This window comes from Dothidotthia symphoricarpi (assembly GCF_010015815.1).
Source record: "Dothidotthia symphoricarpi CBS 119687 unplaced genomic scaffold P153scaffold_7, whole genome shotgun sequence".
NCBI lineage: Eukaryota > Fungi > Ascomycota > Dothideomycetes > Pleosporales > Dothidotthiaceae > Dothidotthia > Dothidotthia symphoricarpi.
The window spans coordinates 1,517,442-1,534,355 of NW_022985014.1; the positions used below are offsets into that span (position 1 = coordinate 1,517,442).

Genomic DNA, 16,914 nt, shown 5'->3' on the forward strand with positions numbered 1-16,914 from the left:
ACACTTATACTTACTAGCGTCTTAGTTTTACTTAGGTTTTAACTAAACTCTACTCTTAAATTAGATAGAGTGTTACTTTTTACTCTTACCTTTCTGTATTAAGGTAGCACTCTAGCCCTTCTTACTGCTATTAACTGCAAGGATAATTAATTAGAGGGGCGCTAAATAGTTAATTAATATAAGTGCTAGTAGAGAGTAAAGAGCTTACTTTAGAGCGTTTATTAAAGCTTAATAGTTCTTAGTCTATTTAAATATAACTGTCTTTTAAAGTAGGCTAAATAATAGATTAGCTATTAGAGTAAAGTTAAAAATCTAGACTCTATAGTAGATATAGATACCTAGGAAAGCTTAAACATCTTTTGTATAAGTATAAGCTAGCTACTTTATAATCTTCTTAACCTTCTAGTTATTAGGGTATTAGCTATAGTAATTAACCTAATAGCTAACTATTATTATTAAAGAGTAATAGAAGTTAGATTTATATCCTATAATAGTTGCGCTAGCCCTTTTAATATTAGCTAGCACTTAATTAATATTTATAATATACTCTATAACGTATTATTAGATCTCTAGCTTAACTTCTTATCCTTAATAATTAGTCTTTAGGCCTTTAATATATACGTTATCAAGGTAAGGTATATATACTATAGGAATATACTCCTAATAGATCTTTGTTATAACCTAAATAAACTTAGTAACTAAATTTATAGCTCCTTAAGGTAAAGTACACTGCCTTATAAGTCTAAGGGAGGTGTAGAACGCAGTAATATCTCTTAATTAAACATTAAGTTCTATTTAATTATATTCTAAAAAGAAGTTAGTAAGAGATATAATAAAGCAGCTAGCAAATTCTTCTATAAACTTATTAGAGTTTAGAGGTAGGTTTACATCTTAAATTATAACTTTATTTATTTTCTAGGCATTATTAATAAGTTAATAGTCCTAATTCTTTTTCTTAACTAGAAAATATAGGTTGCGATATTAACTTTTATATAATTTAAGAGTCCCTTAGTTAATTTATTACTGTACTATCTTAATTACTATATTCTAAAGCTTTCTTAGGAGCTAAAATTAATTAGCTTACTAGGCTTTATATAGTACTATATTAATTATTACTAGAGGAGATACTTTATAGCTAATCTAACTAGATTCTAAGAAGTCTTAAGTAAGAGCTGCCTCTCTTTAATAGAGTATCTTAATAAGTAGGTCTCTTTCTCTTAACTAGAGATTATCTAATATCTTTATTTCTAATAGTCTCTTAGGTGTTAGCTGTGTTTCTCTAGGGAAAGATATATATCTTAGTTTAAAGTATTATTAGAAAGGAGCTCTAGTAGAGTCCTAGTTTAGTATTTACTATACTTAAGCTCTCTTCTTTTAGTTAATTTAACTATTAATTATACAAGGTTCTTAGCCTAAGTAGTCTATAGGTTTAACCTTAATCTCTTTCTACTTATACATTGTATTAATTTAAATTAGTAGGTGTTCTTCTAGAAAATCTTCCTAAAAGATCTTTGTAGAATAAGTTAAATATTTACTACTAAGTATATTAACTATTCTACTAAGTACTTTGTAAGTAGTAGTTAGGGAAAGGTCCTTATAAGTAACTATTATAATACCTATATTATCTTAAAAGAGAATGTTTCTAACACTATCTTAGCTAACACTACTAATATTTAGCTATACAAAGAAATAATCCTTTATTAGGATAGCAGGTTTTATTACCTTTATTAACTGCTAATTACTAACTGTACTTATTATTAGGGCTGCAGTCTTGTTCTACTGTAGCTAGGTTAAGTTAACGTATATTTACTCTAGGCTTTTAATTTGTTATTATTAAGGGGATGTAATACTAGACTTTATATCTCTCTGCCTTTTCCTAGTAATTAAACTGTAACTCCTTAGGCATTAATATAATTACCTTTTATATATACAAATCTTGTGCTTATATTGCCTTCCTTACTCTAGATTTAGTAGTAAGTAAGGCTATTTAAAGTATATTTAAGCTTTACTTAAGCATTAAACAGGAAAGGGTTACTAAAGATAATTACGTTAGTATAGTAATTAATAATAAAGAAGTTTATCTAAATAGAGATTAATTCTACTATTATAACAGCTTCTTATATAATCCTAAGGAAACTGCCTAATATACTATTAGCTAAGACTATTTTTGCGTTCCTTATTTTCTAAGGAAGTGTTGTAATAGGCAGTATTACGTTATTAGTAGTTTTTTATTAAATAGTATTTAGCTCTACTCCTAAGTTAAGGAGACTTAGGAAGTAATTTCCTAATATACTAACTAAAACCTTTAGGTAGTTACAGTAGATGTGTTTAATACTAGCTTACTTATTATACTTTCTTCTAGCTAAAGTTTTTAATTATATATTAGCTTTAATCTAGGAATTATTTAGTGTTTAATTAATACTTAATTAAACCTTATTAACTTTAGGCTTATTCTAATAGACTACTAATATTAAGTAATATTAGTCTACTCTACCTAACAGGGCTTTAATAAGAATATAGTTAGAAACTAACTACGTATTTATACTAGATACGTAGGACTTAAAGGTAGGTTAGGAGTATTCTTTCTCTATACTTAACTTATTATTAGACTCTACTTCTATTACCTAAATAGAGTTGTTTTAGATAGCTTTAAACTCTTCTTAGGTATATATATTTTAGAATATTTTCTTTTAGACTTCTGCTATATTTCTAAGTAGTACTCTAATAGGTATTGCTATAGGTACTAATATAATAGCATATATTACTTTATTAGTAGTACTTAGGATATATTTAGAGAAATAAGCCTTCTTAGGTCTAACTTTTCTTTAGGGCAAAGCATTAGTTATTTCTAAATCCTTAATATAGTTCTAAGGAGTTAATATTAGTGTAAAGGTTATATTTAGGGTAGGTAGAGCTTAAGTCTTCTACTGCTAGCTTCTTAGTTAAATTAATTAATTATTAGTAGGCTATTTAGTAATAGTAACTAGCACTAGCTTTGCTACCTTAGGAGTACCTAGTACTTTCTTATTAATAGGCTTTTATAAAGGTCCTTTTTGTTAAATTTAAGTAGCTAAAAGCTTAGCGTTTAAGCAGTAGAACGTTAGGTATTAAAATAATTAAATATTACTACCTAAGTTTACAGAGGCTTCCTAGAAAGCTTTATAGTCTTTAGCTAATATTGTACCTAAGTCTTAGTTAGGGTTTAGACTAGTAACTATAAAATTATTCTAAATAGCTGTTAATCCTACTAGCCTTTCCTAATTAGCCTTTATAGTAAGAGAATTAAGGTCCTATTTTAGCTATATCTGCTTAATATTTAAGAGGATAGGATTAATCTAACTATTTATACCTAGGTTTATAATACGCCCCTAGAGAGAGGAAATAGTGCCCTAGATAAGTTGTTAGTTAGTATCTTAGTAGCACTAGCTATTCTTAATTAACTAGGTAATTAATAGGCAGTTAGCTTTCTTATAACTAACCTTCTTGTATATAAAATAGGTAAATAGTATTTAAGTATTCTAAGCAGCTTAACTTAGAGTTTCCTATTAATTGTATTCTAATTCTAAAGGAATAGTATTCTAATTTACTATTATATTATAGGGAGCTACCTAATTTCTTAGGTAGTAGTTATTACCTAGTATAACTGTGCTTTGTAGCTAAGCTTTACTAACCCTCTAATTTAATAGAGTTTATATATAGGTTATAATGCTTTAGTTTAATAATAGCTTAGTCTTACGTAGTATCTATTGTACTAAAATAAGGTCAGCCTAACTAATCTTAAGTTAATATAACTTATTAGTTAATAAGTTAACTTTATACTAGGTAGCTAGAACTTCTAGAGGCAATTACTAGGGTTTCTTACTAATAGTTATCTAGGGAACTTAATAGGTTATTAGAGAAGCTAATTAGAACTAAGTTATCCTAGTAATATCTAATAGCTAGTAGTCTAAATAGGTCTTAGAGATATAAGATTAGAATTCTTAGGTTAGGCTAAACTTTTTTATAGCCTTATTAAGGTTTAGTAGGCGTACTTCTTTCTTAATATTTACTTAGTAGCTAAGGAATTTACTAATCTAGCTAAACTTAAACTCCTAATAGCGTATTATAGATAGACTAAACTTACTTAGGACTCTAGTAGCGTAGTTAAGAGGAAGCCTCTTAATAAGGTAGAAGCCCTTTTTCTTACTCTTAACAGTGCCTATAGAGATATATTACTCTAATCTAATCTTAAACTTCTTAAGGTATTATTAGATATTAAGATCCTTTCTTAACTAGTATTTATAAAGCTACTATTTAAAGAACTTAATTTATTTCTTCTATTAGGCGCTGTTATTACTCCTAAATTTGCGTTAGAGAGCTTTTCTTAGTGTATCTTAGTCTTTACCTTTAAGAGCTGTTTAGTATTTCTTAGAGTAATAAATAATATTCTTCTGCCTTTACTAGCAGTAGGTAATTACTTATTAAATCTTATTAATCTCTAAGAAGCTGTAATACAGAGTAACTTTCTTATATTACTTAATAAAAATAGTAACTTTAGTACTATTAAAACTTAGTATATACTTAGTAGAGAAAGGTATCTAGCTAAGCTTTAATTAGTTCTAAATAAGCGTTACTATTATTTAAGCTATATTTACTAGAAATAGAGCAGTTAGGTTTATTAATTTAGTATTAGGCTTTAGAAGTTTTGCCTTGCCTTTAAATAGGCTAGGAGTTTTATTATTACTTAAGTTATTCCTAGGTTTCTCTCTCTAGGCTTGCGTTAGGAGAGCTAATAATTAACCTGCGTTAAATAATAAATACTTAGTAGAAGGGTTAGTGTTTAGGGTATAACCTATTAGTAAGAGATTATTAGTTATCTTAAAAATAAGAAAGGTATAAATAAGAATTGCAAAGATAAGTAATAAGTAAGCAGTAAGAACTATCTTAACTACTATAGGAAGAAGAAGTAAAGATCTCTAAAAGGTCTTTGTAGTAGAAAAGATTATAAGAAAAGTTATTATTACTGTTATATATCTATTCTTTGTTAGTAAGCTTCTTGCCTTATTTATTCTTCTCCTTTTCGTCTACACCTAGCAGCACTTACTACCCTTAATCTCTTTCTTCTAATTATTCCTTAGCTAATTCTTATTACTAAAGAGTACTTAAGTATAACTATAGGTTATACACTAATTACATAAGTTTTATAGTAGTAAGATAATCTCTAAGAGTTATCTAAGCATAACTAGTATACTAGCTATTACATTAATAGCTTCTTTAGGGGTAACTCCTTAGTTTTCTAGGTCTAGTATAATCCCTAGTTATAAGGTTACTAAATTTCCTAGAGGTATACTAATACCTTATTAAGTTCTTAAAGTACTAATTCTTAGGTACTAAATGCAATTTAGTATTATACCTATCTTATATTAGTTTCTTAATCCTTAACTTAGACTTACTAAAGTTTTATTATTATTACTAAAAATTAATTGCTCTCTAGATAAACGTATTATAAGAATAATTTAGTATTATGCCTAAATAGCTATAAATAGAAAGCTTCTTTAATCCCTGCATAGGTTACTATATATAGAGGAGAAGTCTTTAACGCCTCTTTAGGCACGTGTAGCTTAATACTAGATAGGATAAGTGTATTATTAGTTAATACTCTGTTAAGCTCCTATTAGAGGCTTAACTACTATGTACTAATTCTAGATTATATAACCTGCGTTATATAATCTTACTCTAATACTTCTTTAGATATACTTTCTATATTACTCTACTACAATAGGTAGTAATTAATACTTATATAGGTAGTAGTTAACTACTGCCTGTGTTTCCTAGGTCTCTTCTAATAACAATTTTTAACTCTTAGCGTAACATCCTTTAGTAAAACCCAAACAAAGCTTAATTAATACTTTACGCTTAGACGCCTCTATATAGTTTATTATATAATTTGCGTACATCCTTAGTGTAAAGGTATACAAGTAGGCTATTAAGGCATTAATCCTAAAACCTATTAAACCTCTACTCCTATCTAAGATAGACACTCTAACGCGTTTAGTTAATTGTATAGATCGTCTTATTAACTACAGTAAAAAGCTAAGTGTCGACTGTTAACAGCTTTAAGAGCGAACTAAATCTACTAATAATATCTACCGGAGGTCCTACGAACCGACAAAAATACTAAGTAGCGCTATCTATACTATCTGTATACAAGGTACTTACCTGCTATTTCGGTGTATAAACGATAATTTAGCCCAGCATTCCTTCCTCGACTAGAAGGATTTACGTGCTTCTGCTAATAAGCTTATATTTTTCTTTAGCTCGATAACAAGGCAGCTATACTATATATTATGTTCTTAAGGACAGCCTCTGAAATTCGCTGCATCTCTACTCCAAGATGTTTACTTCCTTATAAGGCCTAGAAAGGGTCCGGGTCGACTTCTTTAAAGCTATCGACCTAGTAACCCTAATTATCTCTGTTTACAAGAACAACTAACGCTAAAACTATTCTATTATTCGTAAGCTACACTATATCGGGAGACAGGCGTAGCTTCTATTAGAACATAATTATAATTAATATTGCCTTAATTAATATAATATGTCTAATAATTTTACTATGTCTAGATTAGAGGAGTTTTATTACAGATTACTGTGTTATAATCTTCCCTCAAAGTTAGTAATATTACTTCTACTAAGCTCTTGTATATAGTCGGACAGCGCGGGTTATTTCTCTCCTAACTATTACTACCTTTAACATTGATTTTTAGCCTTAGAAGGTTAGAAGAAACTTCTGTTACAACCTTGTTTACTATGCTAAGATAAATTGTAAAAAGTAAAAGATATTAGCTTAAAATAGTAATACTATTTTAAAATTTATTATATTACTGTACTATTCTTAGTATTAATCTATATTTATATATTAAATAAATTATAAATCTATTAGAGCTATATAGAATACTTCTTTCCTTATATACCTTTACAGAGACTTATAAGTTATAAATCCTAGAAAAATACTATACAGTAAAAAGAACAACTGTGTAAATTAAGTCTAGAAGATTAAAGTTAAAAGTTTAATATAGGCTATTCTATATACAACGCTGTAACACTTCTTATATTATTATAACTATCTATTTCTATATATCTATAGGAGGAAAAACTAGAATATCTATACTATAAGCTTTTAGATTTTAAGAACCTAACTAATAGAGAAATTTATACAAGTTCCTGTGTTATATAGCTACCTTTTTATTATTTATACTATACCTTTCTTTATCTTGTTAAGCTGCTCTTTGTTTACCTTGAAATATTTAGGCTAATACTCTAATTACTAGGTTTTATAATATAACTCTACCTAGCTACTCTAGTAAACCTTAAACTTAATATTATAATTAAGTATAAACTCTAGAAACAGTTAATACTTTAAGAAAGATAAAGCTTTACTTAATATAAAGATCTAGGGGCGTATAGCTAGAGTGTTAAGATTAAAGAGCTAAAAGAGTTAAGTAACTAGAATTAAGTAGTATTATATATATTTTTACTAGTCTTTAGGTATACTTATTTATTAATTAATTACACTCTTAAACACTTTAAGCCTATAAGCTTACCTTAATATTAAAAACAGACTAGGTTATATTAAAGAGCACTTAAATTACTTAAATAACAGAGAATCTCTAGAGAGATAGATTAGAGGAAGTTAGTAGTATAAAGTAGCTAAACCTTATAACTAAAATAGACTACTTATATAATAACTTACTTTGCTTATAAGGTAATACCTAAGTTTTATAGTAGTAGCCCTGCAGTAAACAAGAACTTAACTGCTAATACTAGGTTATATTTAGTTATAAAATAGCAGTTAGAAGAAGGTAGTAGCTAATCTAACCAAGAGCGCACTAAGATATAGTATACTCTAACTATAATAGGTAGCTCTGCCTTCTGTAATAGGAAGGTCTTATCTACTATATAAGAATATAAGATTTTAGCTTATTTTAGTATTATAAGCTTAATTTTTAGAAATAAGATTTAATTCTAAATTATTTCTTAGTTTTCTTAGTAAAAAAAAATTTTTTTAAGAAAAAAATTTATTTAATTTAGATTTAAATCTAAATTAATTCTAAATTAATTCTTAAAAATAAACTACTTTTCTTAGTAAAGAGAATTAAATCCTAATTAATTTAGATTTAATTCTAAATTAAATAGAGCTTCTTTCTTAGAAGAATCTTTAAAGATCTAATTCTTTTTACTAAGTAAAGTAATATTTATTTTAGAATTAATTTAGAATTAATTTAGAATTAATTATTAACTAAAAAAATCTTTCTTCTTTTAAAAATCTAGTTATATTAAGAAAACTTAAAATTAATTTAGAATTAATTTAGATTTAATTCCTTAGACTTAAGAAGCTAAAGTTTAGCGACGCGCATTGACTCCTTGGCATGCCATGTCTCGGCGCGCCCTTGGTTACATGGCCTGCTTCCTGAGTCAGGAGCAATATACATCGTTGACGAAAGTTCATCATTGTTGCGAGTCGCATTGACGGTCATGTCAGAGGTCCCGGTTTCGTCGGTGTCTAATGAGTTTGGGCAACAGCGTGTTGTGACCGCCTGTCTGCCTTGCCGCCGTCGGAAAGTCAAATGCGATCATGCCCAGCCTGTGTGTTCAGCTTGCAGACGAGGCAATCGAGCCTGTACATATGCAAGCCCTCAGCTCGGTACACCAGGACCTCTTCGCCGGACCGGAAACGGAGTGACCCGACAGCGACCCAGCTTGCGGAACGGACAAGACGAAATCAGAACACGCCTTGACAGACTCGAAAGGCTGCTCGAACAAGCGCTCAGCAAGGGCTACGAACGATCCTCTCCCGTTCCAGGAAGCGGTACAGTTCAAGATTCGGAGGATGAAGCTCACTCTGTCGGTGCTGTACCCAATTTGACAAGCCCACAAATCGACCATGAGACGCTCTCGGCCGATGGTTACGATGGCGCTCTACTTGTGGGCGCTGGTGCAGGCCATTCTCGGTGGGTTTCTTCGCTGCATTATGCATTATTAGCTGATCAGGTGAGTCAATCCATTCAGTGTTTCAAGTAGCTTGGTATGGCTAAAGAAAGTTCTCTCCAGATACATGATGTGAAGATGCTGCTCGGAGAGCAAACCAGAGGGAATTTTGCTGCAGATCCTATATCCTTGGATCAAGCAAGCCCTCAGTTCCCATTTTCAAGCACGACTATCGGTGACATAACTCGATGGTTACCCGGATCAGCGGAGGAATGTTTCAGCTTGCTGGAAATTTTCATCTCTAACGTTGACCCTGTGACAAGATTAGTTCACAAGCCATCGCTCAAAGATCGATTCACACACTACATCAATCACGTCTTTCGTCTGTGCATATATGACGACCATGATGGTAGCGATGCGAATATCTCGGCCACAAAGTTTCCCACATTTGAGCCTCTCGTTTTTGCCATTCTTCACTCAGCGATAAACAGCTTGTCACCTGAGTCAGTACTGGCCACATACAATGCGGACAGAGATTCTTTGCTAGCTCAATTCCAAAGAGGAGTTGAACTAGGTCTGGGACGAGAAAACTTTGTGACTACATCTAGCATCGAGGTTTTGCAAGCTTTCGTGCTTCTCCTGGTAAGTTGGACGATTTCTTTGACCCGTCGCTATGCCGTCTATACCGAGCTTACAATGACAGACTTGCCAATCTCGAGAAGATGATATGGCAAGAACATGGACCTTCCTTGGACTCGCGGTACGAATTGCTCTTTCGCAAGGGTTGCATCGAGAACCTTCCTTGTTCCCTTCCTACAACATGGACGTTGTCCAAGTTGAACTTCGTCGTCGACTTTGGCATCAAATCTGTCACCTTGATTATCGCGCTGCTGAAAGCACGGGACAAGAACCTAGTATATCAGATGATGATTTTACAACTTTGCTGCCTAGCAATATCGACGATAACAACCTGAAGCAGGGTTCCCATGCAATTTCTGAAACTACTTCAGTGCCTGGCTTTACGGACATGTCAGGACATCTTATCCGACTACATGGGATCCACTGTTTCAGGGATATTGTTAAAAGTACTTACCGGCTGGAGCGCCATTTGAAGTCCTCGATGATTGTCAGACCCAATACACTTCACCCAGTCGCTGAGTTCCAAGCCGTTTTCATCGAAGTGCGGACCAAGATCAACAAGATGAAAGACGATTTCCAAACACAGTACCTTGCATTTTGCAATCCTCAAATATCAGAACAACGCCTTGCGCTCGGTCTGGCTGTCATCGTTGAGTGGAAATGTTGGTCCATTTTATGGCTTCGAACACCACGAGAGTATCGCGAGGCCGTAATATCACCAGAGATTAGACAAACGTGAGTTCAGATGTGCCTTGTTGAGAGATTAGCTACCCGCTGACCTCCTCTACAGCGTTCTGGGAAGCTCTATTAGCTTATTGGAAAGCATCAACATGATGCCTGGGGACAAAGATGCCAAAAGGTTCCAATGGCACATTGGCAGCCATTCTTGCTTTCAAGCAATCATGCATATCATCTCGGAACTTGATACACCCGCATTCAAGTCCCCGCATCACGAAACACTTCGTTCTCGTGCTCTAGTTGCTTTACAATCAACAGTCAGTATGAGAGGTTGTGTGGGTAATCCAATATGGAATGTGATCGACCGGAAGATTTCGAACGGTTTGGGGAGTACTTCAGGACTTGCCCAATCTGCATTAGCAGTGTCACAAAAGATTACATTCCAACCGGGTACTACAAGTGATAGAGAAGGCGACCTCGCAGCTTTTGTGCAGCAGACATCTGCTCCGGCTTCAGTTGATGCGAATTCAGCATCGAACGCCAATGTGTTCAATGATCTTGAAAATCTCGACGGTCTTTACACGCTTGACCATACCGTTGATTTTGATTGGGTTAGTTATTCACGCAATATTCTACGTGCCATAATCTCATCTGACTGCAGCGAACAGACCTTTTTCAATGTAGACCCGACAATCTAAACCATAGCTTAGGGTAACTTTTGCGCCAGTAGCCCCTGCGAGAGACAGATATATGTGCCCGATATCGAGAGCCAAGAAGCTCTGCAAGGAATTTTGACCTTCTGCAAAATGGTGGTCGTATGACATCGTGCATTGAAAGAACAGTTCGATGAAGAATGTCCTGCATCAACGGACTTACAATGAACCTATGTAAGTGTAGTTCGCGAAAAAGTGTAGAATCTAGCTGGGTGTGATCTTGATTTAGGTGGTTATACAAAGAGCTTGGTTGTGTGTCGCTCACAAAAATGCTACTCGATCAGACTATCTTCCACAGCTGCGAGCCCCCTTTTTGAATTCGGGCGGCCAGGACACAGAATCCTCCGAGGATCATGGAAGCTCCTGAGAAGCACATGAGACCCGTGAAAGTGTCTCCCTCCTTATCTTTGATGGCACCTTCGATAGGCAAACCAGTCAGAGCTCCAAGCGCGATGCCCAAGCAAAAGCCACCTAACTTTAAACCAATTTCATCCACTCGACCATCGGCAAGAGAAACGACGCACGGAGGGCCTAGGCTTACAAACCCGCCACTGACGAAGCCATAGAGTAGTGCGAATATGACGACTCCTGGCTTCGAGGGGTGGAATTCAAGAGGCAACCAAAATGCGATGACCAAGATACCCGACAAGAATGTGACCAGGCACATAGTGTTGAACTGTCCAACCCGATCACTAGCCCAACCTGGTACAATTCGACCCACCAGCGATCCAGCATTTGCAATGGCAAGGGTATATTGCGCAAAATCTGTTATTCCGTGTAGGGAGGCCATCTCTGGGAGGTAGTTGAGGGGCGCGAACAAGCCCCACATGGTGAAGAAGCATCCGAGGACGAAGAACATCCATGCCCAACTCTTGAATGCTTTGAATCCTGAGCTTGATGCAGCATCTGTTTTAGTATCTCCTTTGCCCACAGGCGGGAAAGGAGACGAGCAAAGTAAGTTGGCCACTAAGAGAAGGACACCCTGCAAGAGGGCAGTCCAACGAACAGCGGAAGCGAAACCGACTTCTTCAATCAACCGTGGAATAACGCACGGATATATGACGCCGCCTGTTAAAACTATGGTCAGCGCGATCAAGTTTCACTGTAACATATGTCTGTAGATGCTCACCTAAACTGCTCCCTGCCGAAACAATTCCAACAGCCAATCCTCTCTTGGTGGAGAACCATTGTGTTGCGATAGCCATAGCTGGAATGCAGAGTCCTGCGGCGGCTAGACCAAAACAAACACCTTGAGCTAGCACGACCTGCCAGTAGGTCGTGCAAAGACTCAACATGCACACCGAAAAGATAGCCAGGATGCTGAAGGGTGGCAGAATCTTTCGACATCCGAAGACGTCAACAAGTTTGCCGATGGCAGGGCCGAACATGAAGAGAAGAAAGATCTGTAGTGTGGTGATCCAAGCAAGGGCAGACGATGACTGGCCGTTGAGTAATGATTCCTTATAATAGAGCTGGAATATACCGCAGCTAGACAAATGTCAGCAAAAGGGCAAGAGTAATGCTGGAGGCAGACTGACGCATTCACATAGCCAAACGAGCAAAATTGAAGAAGAAAAGAGCCTGCGACACAAGCCCATGCTTTGGCGCCTCCATCGGGCGGGGTGCGGTTGACGTCTGGGTTGGCCTCGATAGTTTGCTCAGCTTTCTCAAGTTTATTCAAGTGCGAACTAATCGAAGTGGAGGAAGCAGACATGGCCGAAGGCTGATGCTGTCTTCGAACGAAACGATCGTGTGTGAATAGAAAGTAGATTGAGAGGTTTCTGCTATGCGAGCGTGTGTATTTATGCTTTTCCAAGGTCACTCATAGAAGATGCGTATGTGGAGTATGTTAAGATCTGATGACCTATTAAGAGTTGTGAGACATATTCACGGACTCGGTGTCGAAATGTTTATCGTCCGAAGTGAATGTTATCATACTCTCTTGCACCGAATCAAACCAATCCCCCTGCATCCTACAATCACTTGCCCTTACGAGTCTAGTGCGTGTGGATGATTATAGTCTATTACTCCGAATGCGTTTTTTTGTTAAGCCCACCCATAATTAGAAGTGCGCAAGTCACCGTGGCTTAATGGCTGTGCCACAGCCATCATTGGCTACTGTCTTTAGGTATAACAAGAAAGATGCGTCCGGAATACGAATGTTTAAAAAGCTGGTCTTGAAGAATACCAACATGTGATAGCACGAAAGTAATTAGATTGAGGGGAGGCCTCGCGTTATTGGATGGACAACTCGCTGTATGTATCTCGGCCGAGTTCCACATATAAATATGGGGTAGGCGGCTAGAAGAAAACAAGTCCTGCGCAGTACGCAGCTGAAACCGCGAAGAAGTTAATAAATAGATAGATAGATTTTCTTGACTACTGTATCTAACCAACGGTGCAGCCACCAAGCCTAACACTCTCTGCAAACATCTCGTACGTATCCGCATTTGCAGCAGCCTGGGTGGCGCTAAGCTTTTGCGCTGCAACATACCCATACCCATAGTCGTCTGTACCGTACAAGTGCGTCATCTCGTGCAGAATGCTGCCGGCCTTGTCGTAGTCGTCGTTGCTACACTGAGGGGCAAGCTCAGGGAAACCCCAGAAGCCGTTGTTGGGACACGGTACGATAACGTTCGCGCTCGGTACGGTGTAGAGGAGTGCCGAGCCGTCGCTGCAGTCGCCGTAGGTGTCTGTGCAAGAGATCTTGGGCGAGGTTGTCTGCACGTTCTTGACGTCGTTGTAGATGGTTTGAACCTTGGACTTGACCGAAGTTGACTTGAACCAGGTGGTGAAGTAGTCGGCTCCGGAACCGGCGGCGGTGTACGCGGCACCGGCCATGGAGATGGCGTCTGCGACGCTAGTCTTGAGGGTAGACGTTTGCGACGTCGAGCACGAGGAGTAGGTAATGGAGCGCTTTTGAATGCGGGAGGCGGCAGGCTCAGAGCGCTTGTGAGAGATGTGTTGCCTAGGGAGCTGATATTAGTTCCTTCGTCTTGCCAGAGTTATGGTATTTGCGTACTCAGCTGCAATGCTCTGATCTGGAGTTACTTCGACTGCACCGGTCGTCTGGTCCGCACAGGAGGACAGGTCTTGGAGAGCAGCGGGAGCCTCCACTCCTGCGGCGTAGCGGAAACCTTGGATAGCAGAGACCTTTGCTTTATGGACGCCCCCGAGCTTGTAGCTCTTGGCTGCATTGACCGCCACCGTGATTGTCTCTCCAGCCGTGATTTTCTGGAAGTTGTTGGAAGTAAGACCAGTCTTCTTGTAGTTGACATAGACTCCTTCAAAGGGAAGAGCATTGCCAGCTATTTTGACCATCAACATAAATCCATGGCAGGTAATCGTAGTTGAGGGTATGCATACCTGCATCAGCTACCAACAAGTCCTTGGTCTCATGGGCACTGAACACGGTGTTGCCCTTGAAGACTTGGATCGTCTCGCTTCCAGTGTTGGTGACTTGAACATTCACAACATGGTTGTCTGCATCAGCAATCGAGACCGATAGAGGGCAAGCTGCCGAAGCCGCGCCAGCAAGAAGAACGATCGGAAGCGTCTTAGTGAGCATATTGACAAGCTTTGATAAAGAGTCTTGCTTCAAAGGCAGGTTTGGAGGTAACGAGTGTCAAACTTCGAGAGATCAGTCGCCTCTTAAGTACTATTGCGGTTGGAACTTTCGGCGTCCGGCGTGGGTGATACCACAATGCTCAATTCATTGATGGTGTGCTATCACGGAGGACGGTCTGCGATAAGCAGGTGTTTAAGCTCCCCCATGAGTCCTCATCAAAGCTTAGTCGGTTTTGAGTGAATGCTTTGACTTGCCAAGCCGTCTTGAGCAGGTGTTCAAGCTTCCCCATGATCTCTTGTCAAAGCTTAGTCGGTTTCGAGTGAATGCTTCGGCTTGCCAAACCGTCTTGAGCAGGTGCTCCACACAGTGGTTAATTTATATCGTGCGCAAGTGTGTCCTAGCCAGGCATAGTACGCATCCACTAGCAAATGATGTAAAGATAGCGATACCATGAAAGTGCCGCCCCGTAATTCAGTAGGTGCATATATATGTCGTTGTGTTTATATAGCACAACGCTACGGTAGTTTAGGAAGGTCCCCGGCGTTAAGCGCAGATCAGGGTGTAGAGATCCAGAGTAGCCAACCAAAATGTCGGCGCGCGGAATTCACGTCCTAAGATAGCCCGACAACTGTTATCTTAGCCTCTACTGATTCGGCCCTTACTATAGTTAATCGTAGTCTCTTTAAGTCCCAGGCTTTCGATGCCCTCTACGTTACAAAATGCCAGGAATTGTCAGTGACGTAGGTTACAGGCGAGGGAAACCAAGCGAGTGGAACCTTTTTCCCGACACCCCACCAAACTTCAAGCTCACCCATGATGTCTCAACACAACGACGTGAAGAAGACCTCAGATGAATAAAATATACAGCTTGCCTTACAGGCTATCTAGCAAGCCGCGACACTTAAGCCGCGACGCGCTGCAGCAACCTACAACGTCGCTAAAAGCGCACTACGAAGACGACTCGCTAGAACATCTCAACGACGCGACTGCACCCCTAAATCAATAGCTCTTCGCGGGTCTGAAGACGTAGCAATCGTTCACTATGTTTTAAAGCTACCTGAGCAAGGATACCCGCCTCGGCTGGCTGACGTTAAGGAGGTGGCCAATTCTTTGCTTGTGATCCGCAATCAGAGGCCGGTTGGCAAGAGGTAGGCTGCAAACTTCGTGAAGCGCCGCTCTGATAAAGTGTTATACTACAATACCTCCGCTCAAATTCTCTGCCTTTGTCTCGATCCTTATCTCTGGTCCCTCGATCTTCTTCACTTTCCTTCCTTCTCACTACGACGTATTACCAGCGAACATCGCGACGCCGCATCCTAACGCGATGAAAGTGCCTGTTGCCCACGTCGGACGAACCAAGCGATTATAATACCACATGAAGAAACAAAGAATCGCCTGCAGCAGCGTATTCAAGACCATTATATTAATCGTGAACGCTAACTTCTACATGCTCGTTGGCGGCGCCCTTACTCCCGTAAACGTTGCGGGCTCCAGGTTCTCCCCACCACGTCCTTTGCTCTCGGAAAACCACGCGGGTGGTCAGAACCACGCTTTGTTTTGGTTGAAGAGGCGGCGCATAGCGTTTGGATCGTGGAAGTGGATGGCGCGCTTCACCTAGTAGAAGTCGCGGAAGCGCCAGGGTGCGAGGCTAAAGCCAGTGACGCAGAAGAGCGCGTTAAGGATTTGGCTGTCGATCTTGAGCCAGATCTTATTCTGGCTGTAGTTATTGTCGCAGTCGTAGATCTGCGTGCCGCGTACATAGTATATAGCAGGAGCGGCCTTTAGGAGTAGAAAGAAGAGTATTGCGCCCTATACGTGTAAATGTTAGCGTGTAGAATTATAGCAGGATAAGGAATAATATACTACAATATTAAGGCTATAAATCGTAATTAAGAAGCTAAATAGTATAAGGAAAAATACCTATACAAATTAAGTTAGTAAATATTAGGTTAATATCTAGTAACTATAGCCTATACTACTATAGTTTTATATTATAGAGTTTAACTAAAGTCTACTAACTTACCTTACTACTATTATATAGCTTAACTAAAGTCTACTAGAACTATTATATTATTAAAGTAAAGTCTACTAACTAACTTTACTACTATTATATAGTTTAACTAAAATTATAATATTCTTAATAACCTATATTACTACTATTACGTAAGCTTTACTTACTTATATTATTACTATATTATTACTATAACTCCTTTATATTTATTAACTATTTTACTACTTTTACTAAAACTATTAGATAGCCTAAAGGCTTTATAGTATTCTTAGTGCCTCTATACACCTAGCCTATAGTTTAATAGAAATTATATAAGTTCTTAATACTCTACTATTTATATA

General features: G+C 37.4%; 4 protein-coding genes across 4 annotated transcripts; 2 read left to right on the forward strand and 2 right to left on the reverse strand.

Moving 5' to 3' along the window:
• Positions 1-8,511: 8,511 nt before the first annotated feature.
• Positions 8,512-10,979, forward strand: P153DRAFT_374982 (putative C6 transcription factor; the record flags this gene model as incomplete). Its single annotated transcript, XM_033669552.1, has 5 exons — positions 8,512-9,027; positions 9,088-9,606; positions 9,668-10,338; positions 10,394-10,892; positions 10,950-10,979. The coding sequence occupies 5 exons, from the start codon at positions 8,512-8,514 to the stop codon at positions 10,977-10,979; spliced, it is 2,235 nt and encodes a 744-aa protein (XP_033525621.1).
• A 295-nt stretch (positions 10,980-11,274) lies between these two features.
• P153DRAFT_337636 (MFS general substrate transporter) lies at positions 11,275-12,708 on the reverse strand (the record flags this gene model as incomplete). The annotated part of the gene is made up of 3 exons (XM_033665752.1): positions 11,275-12,062; positions 12,124-12,482; positions 12,533-12,708. The coding sequence occupies 3 exons, from the start codon at positions 12,706-12,708 to the stop codon at positions 11,275-11,277; spliced, it is 1,323 nt and encodes a 440-aa protein (XP_033525622.1).
• A 674-nt stretch (positions 12,709-13,382) lies between these two features.
• P153DRAFT_422152 (deuterolysin metalloprotease) lies at positions 13,383-14,562 on the reverse strand (the record flags this gene model as incomplete). Its single annotated transcript, XM_033672350.1, has 3 exons — positions 13,383-13,962; positions 14,017-14,302; positions 14,361-14,562. 3 exons carry the CDS (start codon positions 14,560-14,562, stop codon positions 13,383-13,385), a joined length of 1,068 nt encoding a protein of 355 aa, XP_033525623.1.
• A 719-nt stretch (positions 14,563-15,281) lies between these two features.
• P153DRAFT_355988 (uncharacterized protein) lies at positions 15,282-16,612 on the forward strand (the record flags this gene model as incomplete). The annotated part of the gene is made up of 5 exons (XM_033666611.1): positions 15,282-15,302; positions 15,451-15,710; positions 15,964-16,100; positions 16,130-16,323; positions 16,604-16,612. The coding sequence occupies 5 exons, from the start codon at positions 15,282-15,284 to the stop codon at positions 16,610-16,612; spliced, it is 621 nt and encodes a 206-aa protein (XP_033525624.1).
• Positions 16,613-16,914: the final 302 nt, after the last annotated feature.